General features: G+C 36.5%; 1 protein-coding gene and 1 pseudogene across 1 annotated transcript; one reads left to right on the top strand and one right to left on the bottom strand.

The window, feature by feature from the left end:
* LOC148604232 (uncharacterized) lies at window positions 1–1,647 on the top strand (annotated as a pseudogene).
* Window positions 1,648–9,928: 8,281 nt separating this feature from the next.
* LOC148604231 (glycine receptor subunit alpha-3-like) lies at window positions 9,929–20,687 on the bottom strand. The gene is made up of 8 exons (XM_088549641.1): window positions 20,064–20,687; window positions 19,665–19,729; window positions 18,081–18,148; window positions 17,625–17,851; window positions 17,077–17,159; window positions 16,037–16,168; window positions 15,247–15,611; window positions 9,929–10,714 (listed from the first exon to the last, which is right to left on the bottom strand). The coding sequence occupies exons 1-8, from the start codon at window positions 20,141–20,143 to the stop codon at window positions 10,553–10,555; spliced, it is 1,182 nt and encodes a 393-aa protein (XP_088405767.1). The 5' UTR covers window positions 20,144–20,687; the 3' UTR covers window positions 9,929–10,552.

The raw sequence follows: 20,687 nt of genomic DNA, 5'->3' as shown, positions 1-20,687 counted from the left end.
CCTACCATGTCCTGTTGACGGCAGCCATTTCTGAGACTTATACATTGCCGCTATGGCTGACACTGATGCCGAGGAACCAGAAGTATCCATAGAAGATTTTGCCTTACTCCAGCTTCTGAAGAAAGAGATGAGAGATTTACCTAAAGGTGACACCCCAGAGGCTTTAAAGGACTGGATGAAGAGTTATTTAGCAACAAGCGGAGGGGTAATACCAATGACTGAAGTTGAGTCTGACACTAAAACTGAAGAACGAACGCAGAAGACCCATGCTAAGTTTAGAGAACCACCCAGAATCTATAATTTCTCTGGTAGTAACAACAAAGGAGAGACGAGTTATGAGTTATGGCGATACGAGGTTACTGGACTTATGGCAGATACGTTGTACGACCATGAAAACATAAGCTACGCCGTCAGGAGATCATTGAAAGGAGACGCAGGGGTCATAGCGATGCACCTTGGTCAAAATGCTTCCGTTCCAGATATTATCCACAAGTTAGACAGCATTTATGGAGATGTTGAAAAGAAGATTTGCTTGCACAGTTCTACCGTGCCAGACAAGCTGAGGATGAGTCAGTTACTAGGTGGAGTTGCAGACTCGAAGCCATCATAGGTCGAGCAGTTGAGAAGGGAATAATTAATAAGAAAGACAAAAACACCATGCTACACTCTATGTTATGGACTGGTTTGAAGACAGAGCTGATAGAACATCTCAGGACACAAGTTCGATTCTATAAAAGACTTTGATGAGTTGAGAGTTGCTTTGCGACATATAGAGAAAGATCATGATGACAGAAAGAACAACACCAAGCCACACACTGCGAAAGTTGCCAGATCATCAGAGCCCATTCAACAAACCCAGATGGATGAATTTAAGGGACTCATTCACCAACTCACTACTGGAATGGATAGATGGGAAACTCAATTCAGCAGAAGGGGTAGAGGTTATAGACAGAACAGGAGGATACAACAAGATGAGCATCAGAGACAAAGATATCAGGATCAGCCACAACAAGATCAATCGTCACAAGATCAGACCAAGAGCAGACCAATAACCCAAGAAACCAAGTGCTTTAGATGTGGAAAATGTGGTCATATTAAGAAGGGTTGCACTGCTGTTCTAGACAAGGATCAACAATATTTAAACGAGAAGAAGCTTATGGAGCAGTACCATCGATAGGCTTATGTGCAGTAACCACAGTACAAGGTCCTTCATCAATTCCACCAGGTTTGTTTGGACATTCAACAGAGACTGAGGTTGTACTTAATAGTTTGAATGTAAAGAGTCTACTAGACACTGGTTCAACAGTTTCAACTTTACGCCGTACTTACTATAGGAACAATTTAGCAGCCATACCATTGCAAAAACTTACAACTCTACTGGACATTGAATGTGCAGATGGACAGCAACTTCCATATGAGGGCTATATTGAAGCTGGGTTACAGTTACCACATCAGAAGGAGATCCATCCATGTATTCTTTTAATTGTTCCCGATAGCAACTACAATAATCATATTCCAATGTTAGTCGGAACCAACATCCTTCACCACATTATGGGAACACTTCAACAACAACATGGAGATAAGTACTTACAGAGATCCGATCTTACATCGCCATGTTATTTGACTTTTCGAGCTATTACACTTAGAGAGAAAGAACTTGCACAACACCATAATACCTTAGCTGTCATCAAGAATGCTGTAAATCGACCAGTTACCATTGGACCTATTACAACAATAAGGATTCCAGGATATGTAAATAGAGATATACCATACAGTACCACTCCAGCCATGTTGGTCTCATCCAAAAACCAGCCCAATTACAAAGATCTAGATATTGAACCAAGCTTGATCGAATACAGATATAAGGACACAGGAACAGTAAATGTGCAGATTGCAAATGTGGCAACAAGAACCATCACTATAAATCCGAAAGCAGTCTTGTGCGAGATCCAACCAGTCACAATTGAATCTCAACATCAGGAATCTGCACCAGTCATACCATCCACTACATCAGTTTTGGACAAGATAGAGATCATCAAAAGTGACTTAACATCAGAGCAACTTGAGAGGGGCATGCAGTTGATCAAATCGTATGAGAGTATTTTTGCCAAAGACGACATTCACATTGGTAACACCGAAGCATAGGATAGACTTATTGGATGACAAGCCTTTCAAGCAACGTTTCCGTCGAGTTCCACCAGCCATGTACGATGAAGTCAAACAACACCTTAAACAGTTGCTATCAGCCAACACTATCAGGCCATCTCATAGTCCTTGGGCATCTCCAGTGGTGTTATTCAGGAAGAAGAATGGCAAACTACGACTGTGTGTGGATTACAGATTGTTAAACAAGAATACTAAGAAGGATAGTTATGGTCTACCAAGAATTGAAGAACTGCTGGAATCTCTGGCAGGAAGTACCTTTTTCTCAACCATAGACATGAGGAGCGGCTATCATCAAGTTGAGATCTTAGAAGACCATAAAGACAGAACTGCATTCACAGTTGGTCCGTTGGGTTTCTATGAATTCAACAGAATGCCGTTTGGTTTGACAAATTCGCCAGCTACTTACCTGCATATGATGGAGAGCTGCTTGTCTGATTTACATCTCAAGATTTGCTGTATCTTCATAGACGATGTCATCGTATTTGGCAGAACATATGAGGAACATCTGGACAATCTTCACAAGGTTTTCACAAGAATCAAACAGCATGGAATGAAGTTAGCACCTGACAAGTGTTCTATCTTTAAGAGGAAAGTTAAGTATGTGGGTCATGTTGTGTCTGAAGGTGGAGTGGAAGTTGATCCTGAAAAGACAAACAAAGCAGTGAACTGGCCAAGGCCAACCAGCCCTGAAGATGTTCGCCTATTTCTAGGATTTGTGGGCTACTACAGGCGGTTCATTCGTAACTTCAGCAAAATCTGTAAGCCATTAATCGACCTGATGCCAGCACCTCTATCCAAGAAATCAAAGAAACATCAGCAAAAACTATGGCAATGGGGACCAGAGCAAGATCATGCCTTCCAGTACTTGAAGGATCTCCTTGTGTCCGCACCCATTCTTGGATATGCCAGCAGTGACTTTCCCTATGAAGTTCATACAGATGCCTCAGGAGTCGGTTTGAGAGCTGTATTGTACCAAGAACAGGAGGGGATAAAGAGAGTCATCAATTATGCCAGTAGGAGTCTATCTAAGTCTGAGAAGCGATACCCACCACACAAGTTGGAATTCCTGGCCTTGAAGTGGGCGGTGTGTGATAAGTTTAAGGAATACTTGTATGGGAGCGATTTCAGAGTACTCACTGACAACAACCCCATAACGTATGTACTTACTACAGCCAAACTAGACGCAACAGGACACAGATGGCTTGCTGCACTCGCCGCTTTTAACTTTGACATTGTTTACCGTCCTGGTAGGAAGAACGGAGACGCAGATGGACTTAGCCGTTTGCCACAGTCAGAGGACATCGACTTAGCTAGTATTGAGACAGAGACCATTTCCATGGAGTCAGTGCAAGCTGTCTGTAACTCAATTCTACCAAAGTCACTTGTTGAGAGCCTTACTGTCAACCCTGATGTCGTTGAAGATGACAATGATGATGAATATCCAGATAACATCATCGACTGGAAAAAGGCACAAACCATGGATCCAGTTATACAGCCATTCGTACAACATGTCAGTGATGGGAAGAAACCTACAACAACTCCATTATTGAAGCAATTCCATCATCTGATTCTGGAAGATGGTGTATTGTACCGACAGGTAATTATCAACGATGACCGCAAGACACAGCTGGTTTTGCCTTCCGCACATGTAGACACTGTTCTCCAGTCACTTCATAATGACATGGGCCATCCAGGTAAAGATAGGACCCTATCTTTACTCAAAGACAGATTCTACTGGCCAGGGATGGATAGTGCAGTTGACAACTGGATACGTCAGTGTGGAAGATGTATCAAGCGGGAAACACCAAGAGACAGTCAGAGAGCACCTTTAGTCAGCGTCGAATTCAGTTTCCCACTTGAGCTTGTCTGTATTGATTTCTTGAAGTTGGAGCGTTCCAAGGGTGGATATGAGCACGTCCTCATTATCACGGACCACTTTACCAGATATGCTCAAGCGATTCCAACTAAGAATGAAACAGCAAGAACCACTGCAAAGGCACTCTTCGACCAATTCATAGTCCATTACGGCATTCCGAGGAAACTTCATTCTGATTAAGGACGGAATTTTGAGAGCGAAGTTATTCAGGAACTATCTGTTTTACTTGGAATGAACAACACCATACCATCCTATGGGTAATGGAATGTCGGAGAGATTCAACGGGACCTTGATGAATATGCTTGGTACCCTTGAGCCGCATCAGAAGTCCAACTGGAAGGAATACATTGCACCCATGGTCCAGTCCTATAACTGTACTCGTCATGAGTCCACAGGAGCTGCACCATATTTTGTTATGTTTGGACGATATCCTCGCCTTCCACTGGATCTTGCTTTTGGCCTACACAAGGACAAGAAGATGCCGATGACAAAGTATGTACAGGATCTACGTGACAGATTAGCCCATGCTTATCAGCTAGCAGCGGAGTCATCCAGAAAGGCACAGGCAACCAAGAAAGAAGGATATGATGTCCGCATTAGAGGTGCCGCCATCCAGAAGGGTGATAGAGTTCTGGTGAAGATACTCCATTTCGACGGACGACACAAGTTGGCAGACAAGTGGGAAGATACACCTTATGTTGTTGTAGACCAGCCAAATCCAGAGGTGCCAGTCTTTGCTGTCACCCGAGAGGATGGAAAGGGAAACATCAAGAAGCTTCTCCGAAACTTGTTACTTCCTGTGGGTTACATTAGAGACCAGGGTAACCTTGCAGGAAAACCAAAGCCAGTGCCACGCCCAAGAACTAGATTAAAGACAGCAAAGTCAACAGAAGACGAATCAGTTGATGAAACAGAATCAACAGTAACTGAGGAGTCCGATGTTGGATCCGTGTGGACAGTAGACAGCGAATCAACTCTTGCTGAGACACCTGCTGTTAACATGGATGTACCAGTTGACAATGCCAGCTCGATTGGGGACGCCCAATCTGAGGAGTCACAGAGAAGCGCTTCCGATGATATTGAGGATATCACTGATGGTCACTCCGTCCATAATGATATGTCTCAGGAGTCAGAGCAGACGTCACCCATGCATGTCAGACGGTCTGGTAGGATGCAAAGACAACCAGCCTGGCTTCGACCTGGACAGTTTGAAACCAGCATGGCAGCTGTACCGTCTAGTTTACCTGAGTGGCGATAGAAAGCTGAATATCTGACATCTTTAGCACAGACACCTCTGTTTAGAGAGACTGGCTTAACCAGGGAAGCAGCTCTTTCTGTTCTAGACATCATCCATCCACACTAGCTGTAATGACGGGACGTCAATTTTGCAGGTAGGCGGAATGTGTGGTAAGGTGGTATTTTTGGTATGTATGTATATTTATAGGCTTACTTGTGCATTTTTATTGTGTTAATTATTTTATATTTCAGTACATATTATATTTGTATTGTAGTGTCATATTCAAGATATATTTGTACTGGGAGTAGATTCAGGTAGTTCAGGTATTTCAGTTTCGCTCAGGTGTGAAATTGGTCAGGTGGTTTAGGTATTGAATTTTACTAGTTTGAGTTCAAATTGAAATTGTTCGGCGGGAATCTTGTCAGAGGGAATTCAATAGTCGAGCTGATCAGATGTGCTAATGTTACAGGGAGAATTGTAGAATTTTGCATACTCATTCAGCATTTATTCCCAAGTTAGTTTTTCATTCTCTTTACTAATTATTCTAATTTTCTAGCTCTAAAATTCACGATTTATCGTAAGTATAGGAACGAGTGGCTTTGAGCAGATGTGCGATTGTAGTGAGTAACGGACGAGCGCTAGTTGGTAAAAAGATTTTTAAAGCAATTTATTTTAAAGAAAACCAATTGCGGTTTAAAAGTAAAAAATATCTAAATCCTGATTCACTAAAATATGTGCGAATGTACATTTTTCATTGGTAAAGTGCTAAATATCTTAACTGTATTCATTTATAATTTATTGATGCGTTGTTTTACCGCAGCACTATTTCTGATAAAGGTATTTATGATTCGTATGTTGTACTGTAGGTATGACTGTTTGATACCTGTTTATTCCAGACGTACAAAAAGCCTTTGTACAAACTTACAAGGTATACTTTAATTGCTAAGTTATTTTAACAGAATAATTGTTTTATATTTTCTATATTTTGAACTGCGTAGTTATATAAGCAATTCGTATACTGTAATATGAATTCTGGAACAGTGCATAATTGATTTAGTAGTTTATCTGTATTTTTGAGAATCAGTTTAAAGTTAGCAAAATGTACTATATTCATTTTGCAATGTAGATACATGCACTACTTACAAGACGCAAATATCTATTTTCTTTTTAAATGCAGTGCCCGGTTCTTCTAAGCGAACTCTGCTATGCGCTTTAAGGTGTGAGTACTTTTATGTGTTATTAATTTATTATGGTTATTATTATTATTATTACACTTTCCATATATGTAGCTTATTGTCATTATCATATTACAGGGTGTTTTTTTTTTCTTTCTTGTATGTCCGAAATTGACGGAAAGTGCTCGAACCAATAAATGTAGTTATACATATAGTGAGCAGTTGATTTTTGTTTGGCCTAGTGCCCCAACCCTACTACAGAAAGAAAAAACAATCAGGAAAAATAATGCCGAAGGTTGCATTTTGGGTCGACCATTCATGTTCTACCAACGTACTATACCTAACTTTGATGGGCTTTCAGATCAGTCAAAAGACGCTAACTTTCATGATGTAGAAACATGTTTAACGTATTGCAAGACTTAATATTTACGATGCGATAACAATATTTACGAACTAGCAAATTTATACACGGAGGAGAACAGGATGGAAGGACCAGTTGAGGTGTATAAGGCGGTTACATAGTACCGATACCTTGTGGAACGTTTCGAAACAGATTTACCAAGTGACTACTAAAAATAAACGAAATTGATAGAAATTTTATGTTCCCAATGTGTGAACAAACATTTCGGTAAATGTAAGAGCCTTAACACGGACAAAAAATCAGCGAAGCAGAACGAAACCTGTACTTGAACTGTAACTCATGATGGTAGACTCACATACCAAAAATCAGCTCAATATCTGAATTTATTTAGAAAAAAAGAGCGGAGAACTTCAATTTTTTTCCCGGACTGACAGACCACATGAACAAAATTATTAAGCATCGTATTATTATTTGTGCAAATTTCTCTTTGGTGAAAATTTGCCCCCCCCCCACCCCCTTTTGCATTTTGAAAATCTCTTGATTGGCTATTGGTTTCCACGTAAGAATCATCCTCGAAGATTCAGAAAAAGGTTACCAGGACTGTTAAACGCTATAAATGGGCAAATGCTCTCCAACTCATCAACACTACATGTTATTTTCGGGTACATCTACGCAAGGACTTACATGTATATATAACATATTTGACTCCTTGATCTACGAATCAATTGTCAGCATAAATATATTAGGTGTACATGTACAAATATTTCAATCCCATATTTATTTTTGCTACGAGAATTTTGCACTGAACGTATTGTTTATCCACCATCTTGTCTAATAAAGACTCGACAGCAACGCTCTCATAAAACAATATTGTTAAAAGATGCATGGTTTGATCTTGAACATTCATGATTTTACTTCACATTTGTCATGGTTAAATATACAATGTAGATGAAAGGGATTTCACTTCACATGATATGGGAAACGATCTGTAGGGCGAATATTGGAAAAGAAATTTTCCTGCAAATCTGAAGGTTTTGTTGATTTCAATTAAAAATGCATTCCACTCCGATTTGCGATTTATTTTCTTTATTCCAATTGGAACATAAATTGAATAAAGCTTAAAATAATATGATAAACAAATAATCAATTACAAAACAGTTCGATGAACGCAAAACTGATGGATCAAAGATACATAAAAATCATCATTTTAACAAACAGGAACTGCATCGTAGCTAAGGGCAGCAGATCTACAAAAGGGAGTTTAAATTGCTCTCATCATTCTTGTACATTTCAGGCGTATATTGCTATACGATGGGCAATAAAAAAAACATGGTCTAGGCCCTCGCTCACCCTGCACTACAAAGATTGCATATATCGTGTTCGGACATAATTATTCTGTTTAAATATATTTTCAGTAGAATGGCTTTAGATGCTCGGAAGTCGTTATCATTCATGTATGGTTGATTATTTGTCCCTTTAGTACCAACCCTCTGCCAAATCTTTACTTGACTTAAATTTTTTGTGGAAAATTCTCGCAAGATTTGAAATATTGTCCGAAGATATCTTGGGAACTCAGCAGTTAAAATAAATTCATCTGCGAATAGTAGACAGTTAATTAATTTGAAAGATGGTTTCACATCTATATTTTCGTAATTCACACTTACACCTGTTATTCACAGCTAAGGCAAAATGGGAACACACCATTTACATCTACATAAGGTAGATCATAAGAATAGAGAAAGGCACGGGTGAAAGAATACAACCCTGCTTAACCCCATAAGCTTGATCATTAATTTGACTCGAAATCGCTGAACAAAACTTTATTTTGAAATTGGGGACATGGTATACAGTCAAAAATGTGTATGGGGATATTTGCGATTTTTGATAAAGGGATTTATTACATGCCTTCTTCTTAGCGATGGTTGTGTTTATGCTTTGCCAATGCACCCTTCGTCTTTCAGTATGTGACATATACAATTTTCATCTTCATTTAATAAAAGAAGATGCTTTATAAGTTCGTCCTTTCTATAGAACTGTTTGTTGTCATGTCTTTGCGATTCAAATTTGACAGCGAAATGCATTTTTAGATACTCTGAAAACCAAGCGTATCACTCAACATAAAGTCTGAAATAGTCATTAAAAGCTATATATATTAAGTTTGAATATTGTAAAAGTATGCATAAGCTTGAATGTTAATATCATCCTTACACACAAGAGAACTATACATGTACGAACCCGAGTGGCATTGTAGTTCATGCAATGCATGGAGCTTTGTGAGGGGGTTCCACAATCTCATTTCCTTTACGGTTTTGACCAGAATATATCGTATCCATTGAATGAACACCGCAAATAGCGGCATTCAATTTTACGACAGTATTGCATATTCCCTGATGTCTTCCAAAAAATCATCTTACGGAGTGGAATTTATTTAAATCGAAAAAATCCCCAGTATTCAAGCAAAATTCTATATCCCTTTAAGCCATACCGGATATGCTATAATTTTAAACTTAATTCACGGTCTCAAAATAACAATATTACATAAACCGTTTCCCAATTCAAATATACAACAAGACAATAAGAAACGTATTTGTAGGCATGTGTAACAACAAGAAATTTAGCCATAACTGAAAAGATAGTAAACATGAACGTTCACGACCAGATCCTCCTTTTTAACAATTAATCTAGGATTAGAAAAAAAATAATTATATACTTTTCATGAAAAAAAACCAAAAAACAAAAAACAAAACAAAAACAAAACAAAAACAAAACAAAAAAAACAAAAACAAAACAAAAACAAAACAAAAAAAAACAAAAAAAAACACTTGAAATTAATGTTACGACTGCCCCAAAGCAGCTTTATCAACAAAATGAGAATAATTTTCAAAAACGACCTAACTATATAGTTCAACCTTAGCTTGGCAAATGAAAATTAGGATTTTGGACAGTTTAGTGTTTATTCATTTATATTGTTATTCTAGAGACCCATGAATGTACACTCACTATGAAAATTACACAATCTTCAAGATGAATTGTATGAATATGTTAGTTTAGAGCATAAGCGTATGCGAATCGGTTAATGCTAATAAAGTGAATAAAAAATCAGACAACAAAAATATGATTCATCCTTGCATGATGTTACGACACATTTTAATGCAAATGATTGACCCGTCGTCTCACTGTATTTACACTAGCAAAGCTTATTATGTTTAGATACGTTTGAAGTAATAATATATCCCAATTCTTACGATGTTATGCATTTGACGCCGATTTGAGGTAAAAATAGAAGCAATCGATGTTAACTGATTCAGTACACCGAGGAATAATTTGGTGGCAAAATAGGTAGAAATCGAAGACAACATAATGCACACTTTCAATACTTTGTAGATTAATTTATAATGCTAATACTTAGGGTGTTTTATGGTTATTTGTTGTTTCCGGGGCGGTAGAAGTTGTCTTTTCACTACTGAATACTTTTTAATGCAAAATAATAGCTCATTTAAAGAATGAATCATAAAATGCAAACAAAAATCCTAGTTTTTTTTAAGTAATTGTATGAATAGATACTTGTGCATGTTTTATGGAGTTCGGCATTAAATGTATGGTAAAAAGATAGGGAAAAACACCCTTAAAAACTACGATGTGTTATATTACATTACTGCATATAAATTGTATTTACATGTGTCAAATCCAAATTTACATATCCCTTTAACTTGTAATATAAATTTGTTTATTTAATATTATGTTTCACTGACTGGTTCCCACGTGAGATAAACTGACCAAAACACGATATTGAAAGCAGCAAAAGCCACGGGAAATATGACACGCGAAACTTTGTCAATCATCCTGGCTCTCTCTGTAACGTTCAAACAGGAACAATCATTATCTATAGTCTTCGATCTCTGAAAAAGAGGACAATTTGTGTGAGCTATTTTGCACAATTGAATCATATACTTAGATAGTTACATGAAATAATCATGATGACTGTGAAAATGAAACGGCAAAGCCTAAGCTGACACAATATTTTTTTTTAAAAGTTTTAACATTGAACTTGACCGTACATGCAATATCATTCAAATCCATTTAGTTAGAATACGTTGAATTTTGGTAACAACGATCGAGGCTTATACGGTACAAATAGTACGTGTTTATGACAGATGCTAGTAGATTGCAATTTTCTGTAGGCCTGGAATAAAAATTAAATTAACAGGCTTATATTTGCAGTTGTCGTTTTCATAAGCCCCGGTCGTGCAGGTCCGGGTGTCAAAAGAATAAGCCTGTAGCAGCGCTTAGGTTATCGTAAATTTAAAGGCGACTAAATAGTGCTCAGAACCCTGGCTGGGGCTAGGGCATTCTGCCCACAGAGCAACTGGATTGTGTGCCCTAAGTGGTGGACTGGGGCAACACTGGCATGCCAAATGCTGGGGTCGTCAGGCCGTAACACTGAAAACCTGACCGCAAACCATAGTGGTGCACTGTGTTAAGAATGTAAAGATGCCACATTCTTTAATTGCACGTTCAAGAATCCTACTGTGGTATTCGTTAGGAATAAGAACGTTGTCACTCAGTCGCAGGAGGCTAAATTACCCCCTCTCCCTATTACCAGTGGTAATAAAAAAATCGGCGACCCTAGTATCCTTTTGTCCTATCCCATTTTTCATGTTCATTTTATCATCCATTTCTATTCATCGCCAGGATATAGCTGAAATATCGCTGCTTTGGCGTTAAACACCAAAAATCAATCAATCAATCAATCAATCAATCGTATTTCATTATGTGAGATTCAAGTACGTTAGATACTGCTTTTCAATTATTCGTGAAAAAACTTGCATGGTTGATATTTTTGTGCTATGTTATTATAAATTTTTTCTCAGTTTTCTAAAGAAAACACGTAATCCAGGATTTCAAGCGATCGTCAGTACGTTTCATCTGAAATGTGACAATTATATAAAAAATAGAAGCTATATGATTTTGATTGAGGGGTTTGATGAAGTCAAATCTAATCAAAACCGGATATGTATATTTATATTGCGTTTCCGGGCTCAGGATTGAAAGAGCGTTAGTCTTTTTTAGAATCACAGGAAGTAGCGGTAAATAGTGTTTCATTCAAGTTGACATTTTCAATATTTGCTTTTCAATAATTGTTTTCCTGTTCTGAGGGGTTCTTCTTCGTCGAGGCAAATGTATTTACAAACTCACCTTTAAGGGCGTAATTTACGACATGTCGATGTGGAAAAAAATATGCCTCGTTCTCAAGACAAACTTTGCACGTTTGCAAATTAATTTGCAGGCATGTAAATTTGCACAAGGGTGCAAATTCATCCATGAAAATGCATTTAGAATGCACTTAAAATGAAAAATTAGGAAGTGACATCATGAAAATGGGTTAATTTGCAATCTTTTTTAAAAAATAATTTTAAAATGCTAATTTTTTGGGGCTATCATTGTCAAAAATGTATCAACGTTTCACGTTTCGGGAAGACGCTAGACAAATCATAAATAGTCCCCTGTAATGACTTTAAAGAACTATGAATAATTGCACTATTAAATGGACTGGAGTTAACAGACTTATAACAGATTCGATCTTCTGATTCAAAGATAACTGATTGTGATGAAACAAGGAATAGCCCGATGATTCATAGGAATCTACTATAAAATTGCACACTTTGTTTCCAAATTAAGACAATCTCTCGTTACCCTTAGCGTCGGAAAATGGGATACTAGTTTTAGCTGAAGCTTGTGTCATGTTTACTTTGAATAATAACGATGATCTGTTACATCCAATTTGAAATACTTGGATTACATGTTTTCTGATAAAGAAACCGAGAAAATATCAAAAATGAACAAAATAAACGCATACACCAAGTATTTGAGGTTTTCACGAATGAAGGAATGCTTCTAAAAAGCTTGAGTACATATTTTTTCTTATCATTGGTGTGTGGAGGTTCAAGTAATTTATAAGTGCATCAGAGAATACCTTCATAAAAATCCGATGCCATGACAACATACTGAAAATCAAAGCGCCTGTGGCGTTGAACCTCGGAGGTCATGAGATATTTATAGGTATTTTACACACAATACTGATTATTCAAAATTTCAATTTAAATTTCGTTTTCTTTTTTTTTCTTATCATTTCGTTTTTTATTTGTTTCTCAATGTATTATCTTGACAACCTATTTTAGGTTAAAACGTAGCCAATCACGTGGAATCCATGTATGGATATCAAAGGCATTAATAAAATACAATTCAAACTTCTATGTATGTATTTGAATTTTTCTTTGACAATCAATTATGTAAAATATAATTTCAATCGTATACAGTAACTGTAAAAACATGCAATGTATTTATACGAAATAATCAATTTGATACATTTTAATATTCATCCGCCAGATGTTTTAAGCCTCAGAAGTCACATGACTTCCGAGTAAAAATATTACTGTTATAGTACGAACCAGGGATGCCCCACTAAAATTAACAGTCAAATACAATGGCACGTGTTGTCGTGCTTTGCATACCCCCACTCGAATAGGAAGCTGATAACGAAGAAAGAACAACCAGAATTGCTTCAAGCATATGCCACATCTATATGAAGCCACACACCAGATTTTAAATGAATCCATCCACTGAGAGCTCAAATTTTTGTGGCGGAAGTTTGCTCTATTATTCAATATAGTCAAAATGGCAAAGATTCGCGAAACAGGGAGTTGATATCGTAGAGTCATCAAAATTGCGTACAACATATGCCCCATCTATATAAAGCCGCACACTAAATTTGAAATCAATCAGGTGGTAAAATTTAAAAGATAATAAAAGTCACCCTTGTCTATGCATTTTCGCAATAAAAAGCACGCCTAAGACATTCCGGATACATTTTTTCAATTTAAATTACACTTAACCAAGCACGTAAAACTGTATCGCATCTGTTTAACTATATTTTGAGTTTATTTTTACCAAATTAGGCCGGGTCAGTTTTGTGTACGAAACAATGAGCCCGAAAGTAACTGTATAGGGCACCCTAAAAAATTGATGGAGGTTAACATCCGTCTTTATTTGTATAGCTCATTCTTCATTTCTATTTTGATCCAACTTTACTGGTTGGGCAGGATGTTAATGATACTTATCTACAATGAATGTACAAGAAGAAACAAATATAGCAAAGGTTCAAACGAGGAAATCCAAGGACAAAAAAGCCAACAACACGACAAGAAGAACAGAAAAACACACACTCGCAACCGAAATAAACAGAAACGAACAACACGGACCCCACTAAAACCAAGTGGTACCGGAAGGGCTAGTAGTTCTTACTTCGTGTAAAGCACCCAACATGCTGCTCGTTTAATGTCAAGTTCGATTAAAGAGGTAGAATATCGATGATAAATAGAGGGTGTTCTGGTCAATCAACAATGATCAGATCACGGTAACGACTTTGATTTATGGGCAGTACAACCCTGACTGTCCTTGCTGGGGTTGTCAGGCTATAATACGGAAAACCTGACCGCAAGCCATAGTGGTGCATCGTGTTGGGAAAGATGCCATGTTCCTCGCACGTTAAAGAACCCTACTGTGGTATTCTCCCGGAGTAGGAACCATAGGGCTCCGCCACAGGATGCTAAATTGCCCGACCACTTCTCCCTATTCCCAGTGGCAATCAAAATTTGTCGATCCTATTATCCTTGTGCCCCATCCCATTTTTCATTTCATCATAATTTCATGTTCATTTTATCATTCACTTCATGTTCATCGCCTGAATACAGCTGAAATATTGCTGCTCGGGCGTTAAACCCCAACAATCAATCAGTAGAAGTATCTATCATTAAGTAATTGTGTTCGGCTATGATAATTAAGGTACATATTATAATTAAGGTACATATTATGTATAGTCATGTACTTTTACCCGCTTTCCCTCAGCAGCGTTTAAATATAAATGTTCGAATGTTCACTTCACTTAAATGCGAACGTATAGTAGTAGTATATATGGATTTGAAACAACTACATGCCATTTTTGAATACAGAGATCCCCCGCTATTTAAAATTGTTGGTCATTTTCTCGTACGCACATGATTTTATTTAATGAAACTATGACAAAGAGCTTCACATTCCACAGACGAACGACCCCGTTCATTATAATGATCTACTCTTTAAAGTTCTTAGAATTATTATGTTTTTAAACACAAGCTTATAAAGTGTTTTTGAACACACTAAACATTTTGTATGAAATTAAAGTTGAAGAAAACACATAGTAGCCTTCGAAAAACATGTTGTCTCTGCGAAGGTGAATATGTTAATGTTGTAGACTGTAACAACCAATGTTTATCTCATTTGACATCGGAATGGGAGTGACATGTACATTAATTACAAATATGTTTAAAAAATTTATGTGTCTATAAATAAAGCTGTACAGATTTACATCTAGAACCAGATTTGTTGTAAATACCTCTTTTTTGAATCCGTTGGATTGCTGGTACTTGTCCCTCCGTTTATGTTTTCTATCATACACATTCACCAAGGCGTATTCAAGTAATGCTGCGAATACAAATAGCATACATCCACTCATCCAGACGTCAATAAGTTTGATATAGGAAACTTCCGGGAGGTTAGCACGTGAACTTGAACTTTGTGTTGTCATGGTAAGTACTGATAATAAACCAATAGAAATCCTTGCTGGAACGGCGTCCAGGCTTATCCAAAATGAGACCCAGGATAGCATGACAATTATTGCACTTGGTATGAACTCTTGGAGTAAATGGAACTCGTATTGTCTAGTGAAAAGTATATCCATAGTGATACAAGTATATTCCACTGCAGATAAATATACAATAGAAACATTCAGCTTTATTTCAGATTTACAAAATGTAGCAAGGTTTTAGATTTGCACTCACCATTTCGTTTCTATTTTGTTTTTAAATCATAACATAGCTTAAATCTGAATAAATAAGACTTTAACTCAATAAAAACGTTCATAACGATTTTGCATTGGATATCCTTGATAATGAAATTTCAGTCATCCATTTATAAGTTGGTCCAAACTGGCACTGTGGCACTGAACGAACATATATTTGTTTTGCATTGGCATTTACCCATGGCACAAAGTTGGTTAGGATAGATAGTATTTATCGCTTTTAAAATTAATAAGGTAAATGTAAAAAAAGTGTTTTTGTACATGTAAATAAAGCTAAGTGGCTTAAAGTACTCGTAATTATTGCACAAAATGTACATATACTCACCACCAGTATAAAGTCTGTCACAAACCGATGTTGTGATGTCACCAAGGAAGAACTTTGGCAGAGACATATTAGCTGCTAACTCTACCGGAACTTCATTCCATCGGAATATTAATCTATCAGTGCTGTAACCGTCTATATAAAAAGATACCAAAAACAAACATCTACGTAGTGTAGGTTTACTTCTAGTTGTCCAGACAAACATGTAGATGAGCAAAGTTTATAACGATTGGAATCATAGCTGTGAGAAATACTATTTATATAAGAACCACAACCAAATCTGTCTTAAGCATTTATTTGTTAATGACTGCATTACAATTACATTGTACACGTCCTAATTGCTTACCTTCCCCATTGTTAGCTTTGTTGTACAACACTAACAATGAAACTGAATAAAATATAGCAAATATATTAATCCTACGAGGAGGAATGACCCGGCCAGCGAAAGCTATATTTTTATATAGCCTAGCTGGCCGAGTGGTCTAGGGCGCTGGACTTAGTGCAGGCGTTGTTGCCATAGATGTCACAGCGGTACGAGTTCGAGTCCCGCGGAGGGAACGACAAAAAATTTTGCATCGCAAATCTGACAGTTATAACACCGTTGGGAATTTTTCAGACATATATATATATATTGTCTTAGTAGCGTTACGATAGCCCTTTTTGTATTCATATCTGTGTATTCGAGAAAAAAAGACTTTCATCCCTCTAAAATACAAACCAAAACAAGACAAAAACAAACAAACAACAAGAGCGACAACCATTTTACAAATATTGCTAATTATAATTGGAACGGAGGTCAGTCAAACGCACAAAAGTTTGACATTCAAACAAAAACGCAGTTATTATTTTTTTTTCATTTTAGTTTTGTTCGTCTTTTTTTTTGTTTTTTTGTTTTTGTTTGTTTTGTTTTAGCTCCAGACTTGAATTAAGTAAGACTCAAGGCTTTACACGACAGCTCCACGTTTGAATAAAATATTCTCGCCACTGGTTTGTACTGAAGATATACACCTTGATTCTTTTAAATATCAGTATCTATCACTTACAGCTTTCAATATTCATTGAACATATCTGAACGTCTAGAGGATACTTCAATAAATTCATCTGGCATGACAAAGTCACAGACAGTCTACAAAAAATTGAAGTGGTATAAACAATTAAAAGTAAACTGAATGTTGAGAAGATTTATTCTAAATCTCTTTTTTCTTGTCCCATGAAACGTAAGTACTAAAATATTAATAATCTCAACAGATAGGCTTTTAAACATATTCAGGTAGCTTACCGTGCGTGCAAAATCGGTAATAGTTGCGAAATTATCTTAAGCTTACTACATTGTATACTAGTAAAATAAATAATACATTAAGCTAATGTTTTACATTGTAGCTTTGTTGTAAAATAGTATGTTTACTAGCAAGCTGATGTAATATCACATTGGAATATGAGTGTGTGTATTGTATGTTCAGGAAAGACACTATTCAATGTTACTATAATACAATGCATTTAGCGCAATGCCATACTTATTTACTTTTAGACCACGAAAACAATCGCCACAAAAAATTTACGTACATATCATAGTAACATTATACCCGTGTACCTCATGGTATGTATGACCAATCCGTCGCTATAGATATGAAGCAGCTTGTTTGGAGTGGTAAGTTCATGGAAATGCGCTCTTTTCTCGTTCTGAAAATACAGATCTGGTACCCATACGTTGTTCATTGCTTTGGGATCCAGTTCTAATGCTCTGAGACCCGGTATCGGATCATACTGAAGCCGTTTGTCGTACCATTTCTGGCGGAGAATCAGAAATAAGGTGTATTCCTGAAAAAAAAAGACAAATTTAATCTTCTTTGATTGTTGAAATAAAATTCAAATATATACAACGAAGTTGTCTTTGCTCTTATACACTCGGAATATTTCAACTTAACCTGTATACAGTATAAAAAAAAATTGCGTAAAAAACAGCTTATTTCCTGTCAATGTCAACTTAGTTGAATGATCTTTGATTTAAAATACTTTAAATTTGATTGATTAGAAACAGAGAATTTACCATATCAGAATCACTGACAGAATCTATGCTCAAAATGTACAACTGTACTAGGTCCAGGACCGGTTCATCTGTAAAACACAATAAATACATAAAGTTGGGTGTGAATGATCATATCTAAACAGTTCTAAATGAAATATATTTAATTGACTCCTAGCTAGAAGGCTTCCGGGAGATTTTATCAGGTAGGTGCGCGAAAAAAGGACGATACAGTCTCGCTGTCTTTTCAGTCAGACATTTTACATAATTCATATTATGCTTGTTTACGGTTAATTTTGCTAACAAAATAATGTCTGATTTAAAAGAAATAAGCTTGCTTATACATGAAGCTGTCATAAAATAACATATTTTGCCAGTACGAAAATAATGTCTTATATTTGTCATTCAATCGTGTGTAACTATCGGCAAAACACTTGAAACCTTACTACATAACATAAAAAAACAAAACAAACAAACGAAACGAAACATGAGTAATGTTACATGTAGGTGCTCCATAAGGGTAAGCACGTCCTATTCCGCCAGGGCAAGTCCATCTCCGAATAGGTCCTCTATTTAAACAGCGTAAACGCGTTACCTAAGGATTGAATGAGCTCATACAAACCCGTATTCAAGGAGAATAGTTTTTACATGTAAGATCCCGGTGTCATGGAAACAAATCGTTTTGGAGACAGAAGTGTAATTGTATGGGATTGAACATTGCTTACATAAAACGCACAGAAATAAATATCGTCGTTTGGAACATGGCTTGCCTTTTGTTCCGCCTTTTATACTACAACGCGGCTTTAACAATGTATGACACTGAATGTAATGTAGAAAGGATAAGTACAAACTATCTTGAAATAAAACTTATTAGCGTTTTCCCCTGACCAACCACCAGATAATTCTGCTAGGCACATTTCATGGGATCATTTTTTATACGTGTTTGAGATGCTAAAACTACCCCGGATACCTCTAGGTGCGCTTATCTATACAAGAGAAGTGGAATTATATCCACTACGCAATCGATATGACTTCGTGTTGTATGTGTGAAGCTGTGATATACGGTAACTGGATGAGGCCATGTAATTTTTTTAATGTCGTTCACACATAATAGTTCACGATCCCACAAGAAACCTATACCATTCCCTCAACATACTTTGTCGCTACTACAAAAAGTTATCTTGTTTCCTAAAGATAATTATATCGTTCTCTCAAGACACTACAATTATATGTCGTTCCCATAAAAAAAGTCATTTTGTTCCGTCGATGTATTTTTTCGTTCCTACAAGAAAGGTGTCATGTTCTTTCAATATATTACGTTATTCCTTCAAAAAAATATGTTGCTTCTTCAAGATATGTGATTCCCTAGAGATGATATGCCGTTTCCTAGAGATGATATGCCGTTCCCTAGAGATGATATGTCGTTCCATAGAGAAGATATATCGTTCCCTAGAGAAGATGTGCGTTTCCTAGAGAAGATGTGCGTTTCCTAGAGAAGATATGTCGTTCCCTAGAAATGATATTTCGTTCCCTAGAGATATGTAGTTCCATCAAGATAATACGTCTTTCTTTTTGGAACGACATAGCCACCGTAGTATTATAACTTACCTTCGTTGAATGTTGGAGGAATAGAGGAATCATAATTCTTGAAAATATCATAAAGTGTTTCCGACCTGTAATTAATAAAGCTGATGTATACATGTATGTTACATATATTTAACTAAATTAATTTTAATTTAATTTGATTAAATGGATAACATTCTGTATTTTTTCCAGAGCAAGTTAATTATTCGATGGTGAATTTAAACTACTATAATATGATTATAATCATTTACATATATGATTTTTCGACTAATGGTTTGAGTATGCTGCTTATAATCGGAGTTATGCACTTAATTTGCCATCTGATGTTTTGGCTTTGAATATATTTAAATATAAAAGTCCTGTTTTAAATACTTCCATTATCATAAATTAAATGAATCAATAAAACCTTCGAAACAAACTGACCTGGTCTTATTCGAAATAGCTGTGCGGCAGATTCCCATTAAGCTGAAAATAAGAGCCAACTTTGGGTGGTATCGCCCCATATTTTCTGAGTCTACGGTGCAAAGTAAAGTTCGTTGACTGAATGGATATCACAGTGCGTAATGTTTAAATGATTGAATGCAGGAAAGTATAAGTCAAAAATGATCTGCACCTGTACGAACCAAACAAATCTCCTTATTATATTGCATGGCGGGTTGTGTCTTTATGCTCCGTCAGGGTTGCCACAGTCACTAAAAGGATATACGATATTACCACGTAACCTTAGGTTAAGACTTTCGTTAGGCTTCATTTGATATCAGTCCTAAGTATTGGAGACGGATGCATTATTTATCTACCATCACTTTGATGGCAGAGAAAAGATGTAATTCATGAACGTTTAATAACTTATAACAATATGAATCGGATTTAAATTTCATGTTAAGTTTCTTTGCTTTTGATAATTTCTATCATACTTTTCTCGTTAGCAGTCAAGTAATAAAGTATTTGGCATATTTGCACTTCCAAACATTTGCCCGACATAGTTTTCAACAAATCGTTCAACTTACCGTATCCAGTTCTTTTGGAGTAATTTTTGACATTTAAGCA

The sequence above is a fragment of the Perna viridis genome, chromosome 10 (assembly GCF_037379345.1).
Source record: "Perna viridis isolate PV_CMFRI_1.1 ecotype Kerala chromosome 10, ASM3737934v1, whole genome shotgun sequence".
In the NCBI taxonomy this organism is placed as follows: Eukaryota; Metazoa; Mollusca; class Bivalvia; order Mytilida; family Mytilidae; genus Perna; species Perna viridis.
The sequence above is the reverse complement of the archived record's forward strand: the minus strand, read 5'-3'. Positions and strand labels throughout refer to the sequence as shown.